This window comes from Somniosus microcephalus, chromosome 7 (assembly GCF_052327205.1).
Source record: "Somniosus microcephalus isolate GS21.2 chromosome 7, FLI_Smic_1.0, whole genome shotgun sequence".
In the NCBI taxonomy this organism is placed as follows: Eukaryota; Metazoa; Chordata; class Chondrichthyes; order Squaliformes; family Somniosidae; genus Somniosus; species Somniosus microcephalus.
Genome location: NC_140993.1, coordinates 56,925,121 through 56,941,929, shown reverse-complemented (window position 1 = coordinate 56,941,929; position 16,809 = coordinate 56,925,121). Strand labels below are relative to the sequence as shown.

Genomic DNA, 16,809 nt, shown 5'->3' with positions numbered 1-16,809 from the left:
ACTTTCATTCCATCAGTTGTCAGCCCTGTCTCAGTGGGTAGCACTCTCGTCTCGAAGATACAAGGTTGTGGGTTCAAGCCTCACTCCAGAGACTTGAGCATGCAATCGAGGCTGATACATCAGTGCAGCACTGAGGGAGTGCTGCAGTGTTGGAGGTGCTGTATGTCAGATGAGACATTAAACCATTCTGCCCTCTCAGGTGGATATAAAAGATCCAATGGCACTATTTCAAAAACGAACAGAGGAGTTCACCTGGTGTCCTGGCCAATATTGATCCCTCAACCAACATCACTAAAACAAATGATCTGGTCATTATCACGTTGCTGATTGTGGGACTTTGCTGTGTGCAAATTGGCTGCTGTGTTTCCTACATTACAACAGAGACTATACTTCAAAACTAATTAATTCACTTTAAGCATTTTGAGATGCCCCAAGGTCGTGAAATGTGCTATATAAATGCACATTCTTTCTTTTAACTGCATTTGCTCTGCTCCTTTGTGGAAAGGATCTTGTATGAATGCCAAGAGATGATAAAATGAAAATAATGACAGGCTGAACGGGCCCTGAATGTCAGCCTTGGAGCACACAGGCTCGGAGTATGGAGATAGTGACAGGGTGAGTGTGACCAATGGAGCACACAGGCTCAGTGTATGGAGATAGTGACAGGGTGAGTGTGACCAATGGAGCACACAGGTTCAGTGTATGGAGATAGTGACAGGGTGAGTGTGACCAATGGAGCACACAGGCTCAGTGTATGGCGATAGTGACAGGGTGAGTGTGACCAATGAAGCACACAGGCTCAGTGTATGGAGATAGTGACAGGGTGAGTGTGACCAATGGAGCACACAGATTCAGTGTATAGAGATAGTGACAGGGTGAGTGTGACCAATGGAGCACACAGGCTCAGTGTATGGAGATAGTGACAGGGTGAGTGTGACCAATGGAGCACACAGGCTCAATGTATGGAGATAGTGACAGAGTGAGTGTGACCAATGGAGCACACAGGCTCAGTGTATGGAGATAGTGACAGGGTGAGTGTGACCAATGGAGCACACAGGCTCAGTGTATGGAGATAGTGACAGGGTGAGTGTGACCAATGGAGCACACAGGCTCAGTGTATGGAGATAGTGACAGGGTGAGTGTGACCAATGGAGCACACAGGCTCAGTGTATGGAGATAGTGACAGGGTGAGTGTGACCAATGAAGCACACAGGTTCAGTGTATAGAGATAGTGACAGGGTGAGTGTGACCAATGGAGCACACAGGCTCAGTGTATGGAGATAGTGACAGGGTGAGTGTGACCAATGGTGCACACAGGTTCAGTGTATGGAGATAGTGACAGGGTGAGTGTGACCAATGGAGCACACAGGTTCAGTGTATGGAGATAGTGACAGGGTGAGTGTGACCAATGGAGCACACAGGCTCAGTGTATGGAGATAGTGACAGGATGAGTGTGACCAATGGAGCACACAGGCTCAATGTATGGAGATAGTGACAGGGTGAGTGTGACCAATGGAGCACACAGGCTCAATGTATGGAGATAGTGACAGGGTGAGTGTGACCTATGGAGCACACAGGCTCAATGTATGGAGATAGTGACAGGGTGAGTGTGACCAATGGAGCACACAGGCTCAGTGTATGGAGATAGTGACAGGGTGAGTGTGATCAATGGAGCACACAGGTTCAGTGTATGGAGATAGTGACAGGGTGAGTGTGACCAATGGAGCACACAGGCTCAGTGTATGGAGCTAGTGACAGGGTGAGTGTGACCAATGAAGCACACAGGCTCAGTGTATGGAAATAGTGACAGGGTGAGTGTGACCAATGGAGCACACAGGTTCAGTGTATGGAGAGAGTGACAGGGTGAGTGTGACCAATGGAGCACACAGGCTCAGTGTATGGAAATAATGACAGGGTGAGTGTGACCAATGGAGCACACAGGTTCAGTGTATAGAGATAGTGACAGGGTGAGTGTGACCAATGGAGCACACAGGCTCGGAGTATGGAGATAGTGACAGGGTGAGTGTGACCAATGGAGCACACAGGTTCAGTGTATGGAGATAGTGACAGGGTGAGTGTGACCAATGGAGCACACAGGTTCAATGTATAGAGATAGTGACAGGGTGAGTGTGACCAATGGAGCATACAGGCTCAGAGTATGGAGATAGTGACAGGGTGAGTGTGACCAATGGAGCACACAGGTTCAGTGTATGGAGATAGTGACAGGGTGAGTGTGACCAATGGAGCACACAGGCTCAGAGTATGGAGATAGTGACAGGGTGAGTGTGACCAATGGAGCACACAGGCTCAGTGTATGGAGATAGTGACAGGGTGAGTGTGACCAATGGAGCACACAGGTTCAGTGTATGGAGATAGTGACAGGGTGAGTGTGACCAATGGAGCACACAGGCTCAATGTATGGAGATAGTGACAGGGTGAGTGTGACCAATGGAGCACACAGGCTCAGTGTATGGAGATAGTGACAGGGTGAGTGTGACCAATGGAGCACACAGGCTCAGTGTATGGAGATAGTGACAGGGTGAGTGTGACCAATGGAGCACACAGGCTCAGTGTATGGAGATAGTGACAGTGAGTGTGACCAATGGAGCACACAGATTCAGTGTATGGAGATAGTGACAGGGTGAGTGTGACCAATGGAGCACACAGGCTCAATGTATGGAGATAGTGACAGGCTGAGTGTGACCAATGGAGCACACAGGCTCAATGTATGGAGATAGTGACAGGGTGAGTGTGACCAATGGAGCACAGAGGCTCAATGTATGGAGATAGTGACAGGGTGAGTGTGACCTATGGAGCACACAGGCTCAGTGTATAGAGATAGTGACAGGGTGAGTGTGACCAATGAAGCACACAGGCTCAATGTATGGAAATAGTGACAGGGTGAGTGTGACCAATGGAGCACACAGGTTCAGTGTATGGAAATAGTGACGGTGAGTGTGACCAATGGAGCACACAGGTTCAGTGTATGGAGATAGTGACAGGGTGAGTGTGACCAATGGAGCACACAGGTTCAGTGTATGGAGATAGTGACAGGGTGAGTGTGACCAATGGAGCACACAGGTTCAGTGTATGGAGATAGTGACAGGGTGAGTGTGACCAATGGAGCACACAGGTTCAGTGTATAGAGATAGTGACAGGGTGAGTGTGACCAATGGAGCACACAGGTTCAGTGTATAGAGATAGTGACAGGGTGAGTGTGACCAATGAAGCACACAGGCTCAATGTATGGAAATAGTGACAGGGTGAGTGTGACCAATGGAGCACACAGGCTCGGAGTATGGAGATAGTGACAGGGTGAGTGTGACCAATGAAGCACACAGGTTCAGTGTATGGAGATAGTGACAGGGTAAGTGTGACCAATGGAGCACACAGGCTCAATGTATGGAAATAGTGACGGTGAGTGTGACCAATGAAGCACACAGGCTCAATGTATGGAAATAGTGACAGGGTGAGTGTGACCAATGGAGCATACAGGCCCGGAGTATGGAGATAGTGACAGGGTGAGTGTGAACAATGGAGCACACAGGCTCAGAGTACATCGAGTTACATCAAGTCTACAGCACAGAAACAGGCCATTCGGCCTAACTAGTCTATGCCAACATTTATGCTCCACACGAGCCTCCTCCCACCCCACTTCATCTAACCCTATTAGCACCTCCTTCTATTCTTTTTCCCCCATGCGCTTATCTAGATTCCCCTTAATTGCATCTATGCTATTTTCCTCAACTACTCCTTGTGGTAGCATGCTCTGTGGGAAAGAAGTTTATCCTGAATTCCCTATTGAATTTATTAGTGACGAGCTTATATTTATGACCTCTTGGACTCCCCCACAAGTGGAAACATTTTCTCCACGTCTACCCTATCAAACCCTTTTATTATCCTAAAGATCTCTATCAGGTCACCCCTCAGCCTTTTTTTTAGAGAAAAGAGCCCCAGCCTTTTCAGCCTTTTCTGATAAATATATTCTCTCAGTTCTGGTCTCATTCATGTGAATCTTTTTTGCACCTTCTCCAGTGCCTATATATCCTTCTTATAATATGGAGACCAGAACTATTCACAGTACTCCAAGTGTGGTCTAACCAAGGTTCGATACAAGTTTAACATAACTTCTCTACTTTTCAATTCTATCCCTCTAGAAATGAACACCAGTGCTTGGTTTGCTTTTTTTTTAATGGCCTTATTAACTTGCATCGCTACTTTTAGTGATTTGAGTATCCCTAGTCCCCTTTGCTCCTGTACCCCATTTAGACTTATTATACAAGTCGTATGTGGCCTCTTTATTCTTCCTATCAAAATGCACCACCTCGCACTTATTTATATTGAAATTCATTTGCCAATTACACACCCATTCTGCAAGTTTATTAATGTCCTCTTGTATTTTGCCGCATTCTTCCTTTGTGTTAACTACACCCCCCAATTTGGTGTTGTCTGCAAATTTTGAAATTGCACTTCCAATTCCTGAGTCCAAATCGTTAATGTAAATTGTGAACAACAGTGGTCCCAGCACTGATCCCTATGGAACACCACTTCCTACCTTTTACCAGTCTCAGTAGCTGCCTTAACCCCTACTCTGTTTTCTATTTTGTAGCCAGAGTGCTATCCATTCTGCTACCTGTCCTCTGACTCCATATGTTCTGACCTTAGTCATGAGTCTACTGTGCAGTACCTTATCGAAGGCCTTTTGAAAATCCAAATATATTACATCTACTACATTACCCTTGTCTACTCTGTCTGTCACTTCTTCAAATCATTAAATAAGGTTGGTCAAACATAACCCTCCCTTTTGAAAACCATGCTGACTACTCTTTTTAATGGTTTAAGTTTCTAGGTGTTTTTCAATTACAGCTTTGAGTAGGGAGTTAGTGGAAAGGTGAGTGTGAACAATAGAGCACACAGGCTCAGAGAATGGAGATAGTGACAGGGTGAGTGTGGACAATGGAGCACACAACCCGAGAGTAGGGAGATAATGACAGAGTGAGTGTGAACCATGTGGTACAGAGGCCCAGAGTGTAGAGATAATCTTTCTTTTTTGTTTTATGCTTCATAACTATAGGTCACAAACAACCTAGAAGGGGCCATGTTGAGGCCTCTTCAATGATATCATGAATTTGAGGATAGAAACATAGAAACATAGAAGCTAGGAGCAGGAGTAGGCCATTCGGCCCTTCGAGCCTGCTCCGCCATTCAATGTGATCATGGCTGATCATCCAAATTCAGTACCCTGTCCCAGCCTTTTCCCCATATCCCTTGATCCCTTTAGCCTCAAGAAATATATCCAACTCTTTCTTGAATATATTTAATGAACTGGCCTCCACCGCCCTCTGTGGCAGAGAATTCCACAGGTTCACCACGCTCTGGGTGAAGAAATTCCTCCTCATTTCAGTCCTAAATGGCTTACCCCTTATCGTTAGACTATGACCCCTGGTTCTGGACTCCTCAGCCATCAGAAACATCCTTCCTGCATCTAGTCTGTCCCGACCTGACAGAATTTTATAGGTTTCGATGAGATCCCCTCTCAATCTTCTAAACTCCAGTGAGTATAAGCCCAATCGACACAATCTCTCCTCATACGTCATTCCTGCCATCCCAGGTATCAGCCTGGTGAATCTTCGCTGCACTCCCTCCATGGCAAGAACGTCCTTCCTCAGGTAAGGTGACCAAAATTGCACACAATACTCAAGGTGTGGTCTCACCAAGGCCCTGTACAACTGCAGCAAGACATCCCTGTTCCTGTAGTCGAATCCTCTTGCTACGAAGGCCAACATACCATTTGCCTTCTTAACCGCCTGCTGTACCTGCATGCTTACCTTCAGCGACTGGTGCACAAGGACCCCCAGGTCTCTTTGCACTTCCCCTTCTCCCAATCTATTGCCATTCAAATAATAATCTGCCTTCCTGTTTTTGCCACCAAAGTGGATAACCTCACATTTATCCACATTATAGTGCATTTGCCATGTTTCTGCCCAATCACCCAACCTGTCCAAATCGTACTGGAGTTTCCCGACATCCTCCTCGCAGCTTACCCTCCCGCCCAGCTTTGTGTCGTCTGCAAATTTGGAGATATTACATCCAATTCCCTCGTCCAGATCATTAATATATATTGTGAACAGCTGGGGTCCTAGGACCGATCCTTGCGGTACCTCACTAGTCACTGCCTGCCACTCGGAAAACGACTCGTTTATTCCAACTCTTGGCTTTCTGTCCGCCAACCAGTTCTCTATCCAAGTCAATACCTTGCCCCCAATCCCATGTGCCTTCATTTTGCACGCTAATCTCTTGTGTGGGACCTTATCGAAAGCCTTCTGAAAGTCCAAATACACCACATCCACTGGTTCTCCCTTATCTATTTTACCAGTTACATCCTCAAAAAAGTCCAGCAGATTAGTCAAGCATGATTTACCTTTTGTAAATCCATGTTGACTTTGTCCGATCCTGTCACTGCTTTCCAAGTGCACTGCTATTACATCTTTTATAATAGACTCTAGCATTTTCCCCACTACCGATGTCAGGCTTACCGGTCTATAATTCCCCGCTTTTTCTCTACCACCTTTTTTGAATAGTGGGGTAACATTAGCTACCCTCCAATCCATGGGTACCGTTCCAGAGTCTATCGAGTTCTGGAAGATGATCAGTAATGCATCTACTATCTCTAGGGCCACTTCCTTAAGTACCCTGGGATGTAGACCATCAGGCCCTGGGGATTTATCGGCCTTCAGTCCCATCAATTTTCCTAACACCATTTTCCTACAAATACTGATTTCTTTCAGTTCCTTGCTTTCATCAGACCCTATGTTCCCCGGCATCTCTGGGAGGTTATTTGTGTCCTCCTTTGTGAAGACAGAACCAAAGTATGCATTTAGTTGGTCTGCCCTTTCCTTGTTTCCCATTATAAATTCCCCTGATTCTGACTGTAAGGGACCTACGCTTGACTTCACTAATCTTTTTCTCTTCACATATCTATAAAAGCTTTTACAGTCAGTTTTTATGTTCCCTGCTAGCTTACTCTCATATTCTTTTTTCCCTTTCTTAATTAATCCCTTTGTCCTCCTTTGTTGACTCCTAAACTGCTCCCAATCCTCAGGATTATTGCTTTTTCTAGCCAATTTATATGTCCTCTCCTTGGATCCATACATAGATGGTTCACTATGTATATAATTAGCATTATACCTGGCCTGTGTGCTCAGTGAAATAGTGTAGAGGAACATTTACTCTTTGTATGATCCATATCATACCTGGCCTGTGAGTGCTCAATGAGATAGTGTAGAGGAACATTTACTCTGTGTATGATCCATATCATACCTGGCCTGTGAGTGCTCAGTGAGATAGTGTAGAGGAACATTTACTCTGTGTATGATCCATATCATATCTGGCCTGTGAGTGCTCAGTGAGATAGTGTAGAGGAACGTTTACTCTGTGTATGATCCATATCATACCTGGCCTGTGAGTGCTCAGTGAGATAGTGTAGAGGAACATTTACTCTGTGTATGATCCATATCATATCTGGCCTGTGAGTGCTCAGTGAGATAGTGTAGAGGAACGTTTACTCTGTGTATGATCCATATCATACCTGGCCTGTGAGTACTCAGTGAGATAGTGTAGAGGAACGTTTACTCTGTGTGTGATCCATATCATACCTGGCCTGTGAGTGCTCAGTGAGATACTGTAGAAGGAGGTTTGATGGGTATCAGACCCGTGAGTGAGTATTGAGCATAAAGTGTGAAAACTGACGTTCCTCACCTGGATGAGTACAAATTAAGCTCATAAAAACAATCTCTTTGGTGATTAATTTAATATTACATTTCAATTGTGTGATGTTGAAGCCGATTCCTTTTTTACTCTGCAAACAGATGGATAATTGTGGTCCTTCTCTTTTATAGTTGTGTGCCCAGCTGGCAGCTTTTCCCAGGGTGGCAGCTGTATTCTGTGCCCCCGTGGATTCTATCAGGAGGACGCAGCAAGCATGGAGTGTAGCAAATGCCCAGCAGGAAGAAAGACGGTGTCTCCTGGAGCTTTTTCAGCCCATCAGTGTAAGTATTTGATTCCATATTGAATATAATTTCCTCTTTCCTAGTTTCCTGCCTTACCATCTAGCATTTTCCTCTGCTCCCTTTCCCCGCCCCCCCTCCCCCGGCCTACAATCTCTTTCCCCGACACCCCCCCCCACCGACCCTCAGCCTACAATCTCTTTCCCCGACACCCCCCCGACCCCCGGCCTACAATCTCTTTCCCCGACCCCCCCCACCGACCCCCGGCCTACAATCTCTTCCCCCCCCCCGCCCCCGACCCCCGGCTTACAATCTCTTTCCCTGACCCCCCCCCAACCCCCGGCCTACAATCTCTTTCCCCGACCCCCCCCCCGACCCTCGGCCTACAATCTCTTTCCCCCCTCCGACCCCCGGCCTACAATCTCTTCCCCCCCCCCCCCACCCCGACCCCCGGCCTACAATCTCTTTCCCCGACCCCCCCCACGACCCCCGGCCTACAATCTCTTTCCCGACCCCCGGCCTACAATCTCTTTCCCCGACCCCCGTCCCGACCCCCGGCCTATAATCTCTTTCCCGGACCCCCCCCCCCGACCCCCGGCCTACAATCTCTTTCCCCCCCACCCGACCCCCGGCCTACAATCTCTTTCCCCGACACCCCCCCGACCCCCGGCCTACAATCTCTTTCCCCGACCCCCCCCACCGACCCCCGGCCTACAATCTCTTCCCCCCCCCCCGCCCCCGACCCCCGGCTTACAATCTCTTTCCCTGACCCCCCCCCCGACCCCCGGCCTACAATCTCTTTCCCCGACCCCCCCCCCGACCCTCGGCCTACAATCTCTTTCCCCCCTCCGACCCCCGGCCTACAATCTCTTTCCCGACCCCCGGCCTACAATCTCTTTCCCCGACCCCCGTCCTGACCCCCGGCCTATAATCTCTTTCCCGGACCCCCCCCCCCGACCCCCGGCCTACAATCTCTTTCCCGACCCCCGGCCTACAATCTCTTTCCCCGACCCCCCCCACCGACCCCCGGCCTACAATCTCTTCCCCCCCCCCCGCCCCCGACCCCCGGCTTACAATCTCTTTCCCTGACCCCCCCCCCGACCCCCGGCCTACAATCTCTTTCCCCGACCCCCCCCCCGACCCTCGGCCTACAATCTCTTTCCCCCCTCCGACCCCCGGCCTACAATCTCTTTCCCGACCCCCGGCCTACAATCTCTTTCCCCGACCCCCGTCCTGACCCCCGGCCTATAATCTCTTTCCCGGACCCCCCCCCCCGACCCCCGGCCTACAATCTCTTTCCCGACCCCCGGCCTACAATCTCTTTCCCCGACCCCCGTCCCGACCCCCGGCCTATAATCTCTTTCCCGGACCCCCCCCCCCGACCCCCGGCCTACAATCTCTTTCCCCCCCACCCGACCCCCGGCCTACAATCTCCTTCCCCCCCCCCGACCCCCGGCCTACAATCTCTTTCCCCGGCCCCCCCCGACCCCCGGCCTACAATCTCCTTCCCCCCCCCGACCCCCGGCCTACAATCTCTTTCCCCGGCCCCCCCCGACCCCCGGCCTACAATCTCTTTCCCCGGCCCCCCCCGACCCCCGGCCTACAATCTGTTTCCCCCCCACCCTCCCGACCCCCGGCCTACAATCTCTTTCCCCGACCCCCGGCCTACAATCTCTTTCCCCGACCCCCCCCCAACCCCCGGCCTACAATCTTTTTCCCCGACCCCCGGCCTACAATCTCTTTCCCCGACCCCCAGCCTACAATTATAAAGACAGGATGGACTCAGTAGCCAAGCACATATTCTGGGGCTCAGTAGAGATTGATTCAGTATAAGATTGGGTTCTGATCCTTTATCTTCTAATTACAGACTAAAAAAACACAGCGGGGCCTAATTTTGTTAGCGCCCCAAACTGGATGTGATTCCAGTGGTGCCCCGGAACGGAGAGGCCCGAGGACCGAACTAAATCTGTCCTCGAGCCTCGTCATAATGATTCAGGCAGGTTACCAAGTTAACCCCATGCCGAGGCCGGGAGGGGTTTGGAGGCGATCGGGAGGGGAAGGGGACAAAGGGGGGCTGGCAGGAGCCCACAGTAGCTTTATGGAATCGGGAGGAGCACCCTTGCTCCATCCGACTCCTCAAATACACACATCAAGGTCCCACAAACAGCAGTGAGATAAATGACCAGATCATCTGTATTGGTGGTGTTAGTTGGGGGATAAATGCTCAGCAGTATTGTATTCTGAGTATTGCATGTGCCTGAGCTGCCTGATTGACATTTCTCAAGCTCCATGGCTCAAAAACCTGCGACCACAGGGTTTGCAAGCATGACAGTGTTAAAAGTTGCTAATGATTTAAAAATTGGAAGCAGGAACCAGTGTTATGGTCTGTGGTCACACAGAGAGTGTGCAATCTGCCTTCCTTAGCCATCAAAGAACAGAAATGATGAATTCCTGGAATAGTTGTTGATCTCAGCAATGGAAATGTGACAGATTGAGCACGCAGCATCTAACTGTAGACTCTTTGATTTATTCTTCAAGATTTTTTTTCCCCTGAATGTTTTCTTCGCTATCCTCGTCTCCTGAAGGCAAGGGCTCGTGTGTCATTTCCCTTTCAAAAGTGCCCCCCAGTGCCTCACCCAAGAAGCCATTCCTTGTGATTGACCCTGGACACTGAATGTTGGCAGGACACCAACTGCTGCTCGTGCCACAGCCAACTGTCCTCAACATGCACCCAAGCATTTGCTGTATAGAGATCAGGAGCGGGAACCATGGCTTATTTTTCACTCTCACAACCCCGGGAAGGCCAATGGTCTAAATTAAACATTTTATGGGCCTGATAACCAATTTACCAGGGTAGAGACCTGCGTCCAATCTTCACGGGCATTCGGGCAACTGCTAAGTTGATCAGGGCCTTTCTTTTTAAGACGGCCCTGGCAGTTGCCTGAAATGGGCACAGGCCTCATCTCAATACTGAAATAAGGCTCCTGTGCCCATTTCAGATGCGTTTTGTAAAATTTCCTTGCCCTAACGGACCTTGCGATGCGCAAGCTTTGACTGGTATTTCCAGGATCGCTGGAGGCCGCTCAAACAAAGGTACCAAAACTCCCAGCAATGTGGTATTTGTGGAGTCGGATGGCGCAAGGCTGCTCCTCCCGATTCCATAAAGCTATTGCGGGCTGCTGCCAGCCCCACTTTGTCCCCTTCCCCTCCCGATCGCCTCCAAACCCCTCCCGGCCTCGGCATGGGGTTAACTTGGTAACCCCCCCTGAATCATTATGACGAGGCTCGAGGACTGATTTAGTTCGGTCCTCGGGCCTCTCCATTCCGGGGCGCCACTGGAATCACGTCCAGTTTGGGGCGCTAACAAAATTAGGTCCCGCTGTGTTTATTTAGTCTGTAATTAGAAGAAAAATGATCAGAGCCCAGCCTTATACTGAATTAATCTCCACTGAGCTCCAGAATGTGTGCTTGGCTACTGAGCCCATCCAGTCTTTATAATTGCTGTCACATGTACCAAATGGATCAGTATTAAGAACAGCCTAGAAATTAATGTTGACAATATTGTTGATGCACATTATGGCATTTTAATGCTGGCCCATTATTCTAAATCAATTAAAGCGTCTGCTGCAAAAGCAGACAGAGGACTGTGATACAAATGTGTTCTACCACCAACAATAATTTATTGGATAAACATGTTTAGCAACAGGAAACGGTCATCTAACTCATTCATTTTTGATAGGTCAACCTTCACCTACTCATCTTCTCACTATATCCCTCGATCCCTAGGCCTAGAAATTCAGTATAGCCACTTTTGGGGCGGTAAAGTCGGGCGGCTGCTAAAGTTTGCGCCCGGCGCAAAGTCGCGCCCCCTTCGCCGATATTCAGTCGCATCGCCCCAAGAGGTTGCTGCTGCGCTAAAACAGGCGATGCACGACTATCTTTAGGTGCTAAGCCGGCGGTGCTGAGCGATACCCCCGAGGCCGGGCGCAGCGCAGGTGCGGCGAGTTCTTGATTGACGGCAGACACTCTGGGGGAGGGTGGATTTGTTTGCCTGCCACGCCCTGCACACTGCAGCCCTCAACCTAGGCCTGACCACTTCAGCTTCACCTGCACAATGCCCAGGGCTATGGAGAAGGCCAGGGAGAGAGCGCAGCGCTTCAGCGATGGTGACCTGAGGCTGCTGGTTGGCGGAGTGGAGCGCAGGCGCCATGTTCTGTTCCCAGAAGGTGGTAAGAGGCCGCTGCCCAGCGCCTACCGGAAAGCCTGGAGTGAGGTCTCCAACAGGGTGTCTTCCAACAGCGTGGTTGCCAGGATTCCTGTGCAATGCCGGAAGAAGTTCAACGACCTCACTCGGGTTGTCAGGGTGAGTATCCTTTCCAGTGTCCTCCTCATCCTTGCATGTGCACCTCACTTTATGGGCAAAGGGACCTGAAAGCTCTAATGGCCAGCCCTCATCCAGCAGCTATGGGACTGGCATTAAAATCACTTGCACATTCAGCACTTTACACACTGTCCAAGCGCTTCGACCATGGGAGGCAGTGCAGACAAGATCAGGGCTACACACTGTCCAAGCTATTCGACCATGGGAGGCATTGCAGACAAGATCAGGGCTACACACTGTCCAAGCTATTCGACCATGGGAGGCATTGCAGACAAGATCAGGGCTACACACTGTCCAAGCTATTCGACCATGGGAGGCATTGCAGACAAGATCAGGGCTACACACTGCACAAGCTATTCGACCATGGGAGGCATTGCAGACAAGATCAGGGCTACACACTGTACAAGCTATTCGACCATGGGAGGCATTGCAGACAAGATCAGGGCTACACACTGTACAAGCTATTCGACCATGGGAGGCAGTGCAGACAAGATCAGGTCTACACACTGTACAAACTATTTGACCATGGGAGGCAGTGCAGACAAGATCAGGGCTTCACACTGTACTTAGAGGCCGTCCTTTCTCTTGCAGGCCAAGGTGGCGCACAACCGGCGCAACCGAACTGAGACCGGGGGAGGCCGTCCTGACCTCAAAGAGCTCTCCGACCTCGACCAGCGTGTGGAGCGCATTATGGCAGGCCGGCTGATTGGCCCCGTCGCCAGTGGAGATGCCGACCCTGTTCTGGGCACCAATGGTAAGGGCATCACCTTTTGGACCTCTCTCGTTCCACTTGCGCATCATATCAGCATCCTTTGCCACTGTCCGACCAATGCGGTGAATGGCACCACTCATGCCTCCCTCGCTGCTGCCCTGTCCTCACTCTAAAGCTACTCTTGTGCCTTCCTGCTTTCAGATGGTGAATCGCCAGGTGAGGAGGCGGGCCCTCAAGCTGCCACTGTCAGCCCTTCGGAAGACGAGGAGGAGGAAGAGGAAGCCGGCCCATCAGTGCCACCCTCAGCCGCGCCAGCCCATGGCGATGTAGGGGACACGTCTTCCCTGGAGGGGAGCCGGGGGGAAGGGTCGGAGGAGGGTGAAGCTCTGGGGCCCAGCGGCCTGCAGCAACGCGGGAGGGGTGGGGAAGCTCGGCGGACTTCTCCCAAGAGGGTGAGTGCGGCCTCCAGTCCTGCGACGGTGAGCGCAGAGGAGGTGCGCCTCCTAGAGGAAATGGCCGTCCAGGCTGAGCGCAGGCACACTGAGCTCATGGCTGCAGTGGCAAGGATGCCTGACTCCATAGAGTCTCTGTCAAGGAGTGTGCAGCAATTTGGAGCAGCACAGGCCAGGAGTCTGCAACAATTCAGTGCAGCACAGGCCAGGAGTCTGGAACAATTCAGTGCAGCACAGGCCAGGAGTCTGTAGGACTTCGCGGCAGCACAGTCGGCTTCTAGCCAAGTGCTCAGTCGTGCCGTCCATTCACTGGCTGGTGTCATGCGGACACAGACCAGGGCCACACGGGCACTAACTGCTGCCACCATCGCTGGATCAGCCAGGCATCGCCAGGGCACTCGCCGCGCAGCAGCAGCCCAGCAGCCTGTTCTTCAGCTGTTTGCTGCGCATGCTGCAGTGCTGGCCCGTGCGAGTGCCAATGTCTCAGGCGACCAGCGAGCACCTGCGATCTGCCAGGTTGCCACCATTCCTGCAGCCGACACTGCCACTCCGCCATTGCAGCTGCCACGAGCTGCTGGACAGACTGCTGCCGCCCAGCCAGAGTTGGAGCAGTCAGCAGCCGGCCACTCCAAGGTCAGAACTGGTGCAGGCCGACCCCCAAGGGCATCTGCCGTCTCGCCATCTGCCCCTCAGCAGCCTTCCCCCAGCCTTGCTGCAGCCACTGGGCTCCCATTGAGGAGGAGCAGCAGGGCGGGCAGGGGCCAGGCAAGGATGCACAAGGCATCGCCCTCGCAGGGCAAAAAGTAGAGGTATGCACAAATGCCTGGTGCTTGTTGGAAGGCCGACACTGGTGCAGTTGTTTTTGTGTAAGGCCGAGACTGGTGTCTTTCTTTCTTTTTGTAAGGCCGAGACTGGTAGTTTTGTGTTCTTGGAGGGGGCTTCTCCACATGAGCATGTAATGTGGGAAGGGCAGAGGTTTTCAATAAATTATTGTTGTTAAATTGCAGTGTGCATGGTTTTTTGGTTAAGCCCTGGTTGCCCTGCTCGGCTGAGGGCTTGTGGAGCGGCTACATTCATCTGCTGACATTGGCACAAGCCATTCCCTGAGAGGGGGCCTAGAACCGACGTTCAATAAGCCGGCGACGGGCGGCCCTTGCACTTTGTGCCTCCCTCCTGTGCTGGTCCTCCTCCTCCTCCTCCTGAGGTGGTCCTCCAATCTCTGGTGGCAGTGCCTGAGTCCTGCGGATAGCCAGGTTGTGCAGCATGCAGCAAACGACCATGAAATGGGAGACTCGCTCCGGCGAATACTGTAGGGCTCCACCGGAACGATCCAGACAGCGGAACCGTTGCTTCAGGACGCCGATTGTTTGTTCGATGATGTTCCTGGTCGCTTGATGGCTCTCGTTGTATCCCTCTTCAGCAGGGGTGCTGGGCGCACGGAGCGGGGTCATTAGCCAGGTACACAAAGGATAGCCTTTGTCCCCGATAAGCCATCCTCGTGGGTGAGGCTGTGCCTGGAACATGTCTGCCACAGAAGTCTGTCGCAGGCTGAAGGCATCGTGGCTGCTGCCTGGAAAGCGGGCATTGACAGCTAGGATGAGCTGCCTGTGGTCACACACCAGCTGGACGTTCAGCGAATGGTAGCCCTTCCGGTTGCGGTAATCCTCGGCATTCTCCAGAGGTGCCCGCAAAGCCACATGCGTGCAGTCAATGGCGCCCTGCACCATGGGGAAGCCCGCGAATGCTGCAAAGCCCATTGCACGCTGTTGCTGCTTGGCAAGGGCCATGGAGAAGGAGATGAACTGACTTCTCCTTTTGAAAAGGGCATTGGTCACCTGGCGGATGCAGCAATGCACGGCGAACTGGGAGATGTTGGCAATGTCCCCAGTAGCGGATTGGAAGGAGCCGGTGGCATAGAAGTTGAGAGCCACCGTCACCTTCACTGCCACCGACAGAGACGTCCTGCTCCTCAGCCGTGGCTGCAGATCACCGGCAAGCAGCTGGCAGATCTCTGTGACCCTGTCCCTTCTGAATCGCAGCCTCCGAACACACTGCTCCTCAGACATGTTGAGATAGGAGAACTGCTGGCGGTATACCCTGGGTGGGTAAGGCCTCCTTTGCCGACGCCTGTTGCCCCCTCTCCGTCTAGCCAGGGCTGCCACTCTCTCACGGCGTCTGTGAGCCCTTTGGATGTAATTGAGAAAGCCAGCGTTGACACCCATTGCAGCCCCCATAATAAGCTGGCAAACAATGAGATGTCAATGAAGGCAAAGACTAGTGGAAAGCTGTGGCCTGAAGCCAGAAGTACCTGTCCGAGTGTTGGGCCAAAGCAGAAAGCTATCTACCTTGGTCTCTCTCCAAAGATCCGTTTCTCAAGAAGGAGTGCTGCGAAATGGCAGCCTTTTATAGTGCAGGAGGAGTGCCCTTTAATTTGCGCCCCCCGCATCGGCTGAGCACCGTTCCACTCTAACAGTCGCTAGGGGCGCCAGGCGCACAATGGGGCGTCGCCACTGAAGTTACGGTTGGGGGCGCACAAAGGGCGTTGCACGAGAAAATGGCGTCATGATCTGCGCGCGCAGCTGAGCGCGTGCAAAGACTTTGCGCCGCCGCTAAATCTCTAGTGAAGTTGGGGCGAGGCGCAGTTCGCGCTGCACCCGGGCGCTAGCCGCCTAGCGCCCGACATCTACTCCTCCTAAGGCGCTAACAGCTGGCGCAACCAACTGAATTTCTAGGCCGTAATCTCTCCAGAGCTACATCTAAATGTCTCTTCAATCCATTCAAACTGCAAACTTAAATTGGTCTCGGTGATACCTTATTCCGCTAATTTATTACCCTTTGTATAAACTCAATTCTATTCTTACTGCTAACCTACTAATTTTTAATGTCCTGGTGTTTGAACCCTTTGCCACAATGAACAGTCCTTCCTGATTGACATTGTCTAGAAACTTCAATGAGGTCACCTCAAAGTTTCCTACTTTGTCTGAAGGGCCGATTTTAACTCCCGACGGGAGCTGACATTAATTCTGTGCAGGAGTTTGAGGCGGAAGCTCGTCAGATATTAACTGCAGGGCCTTGTTTGAATGCCGCCGCTCAGCTGCTCGGCCGTTCCCAGCGGAAAGCGGCAGCTGGTGGCATCGGGAGAAGCTGCGGGCAGCCAGATAAGTCCGGGAGGGGGTTGTTGTGAGGGTCTCATGGTTGAAAGGGGGAGCGGGAGGGGTGGGAACCCCCAGGAAGCAGAGGCCCAGACTTTCCTTGACA

At 51.5% G+C, this 16,809-nt stretch overlaps 1 protein-coding gene across 1 annotated transcript in view; it reads left to right on the top strand.

Annotated features, from left to right (window-relative positions):
• tg (thyroglobulin) overlaps positions 1-16,809 on the top strand; it is a 604,630-nt gene that overhangs the window by 87,244 nt on the left and 500,577 nt on the right. Inside the window, exon 18 of the mRNA XM_085993935.1 lies at positions 7,899-8,048. Coding sequence (XP_085850061.1) covers positions 7,899-8,048 — 150 coding nt within the window. The remainder of the gene's footprint in view (positions 1-7,898; positions 8,049-16,809) is intronic.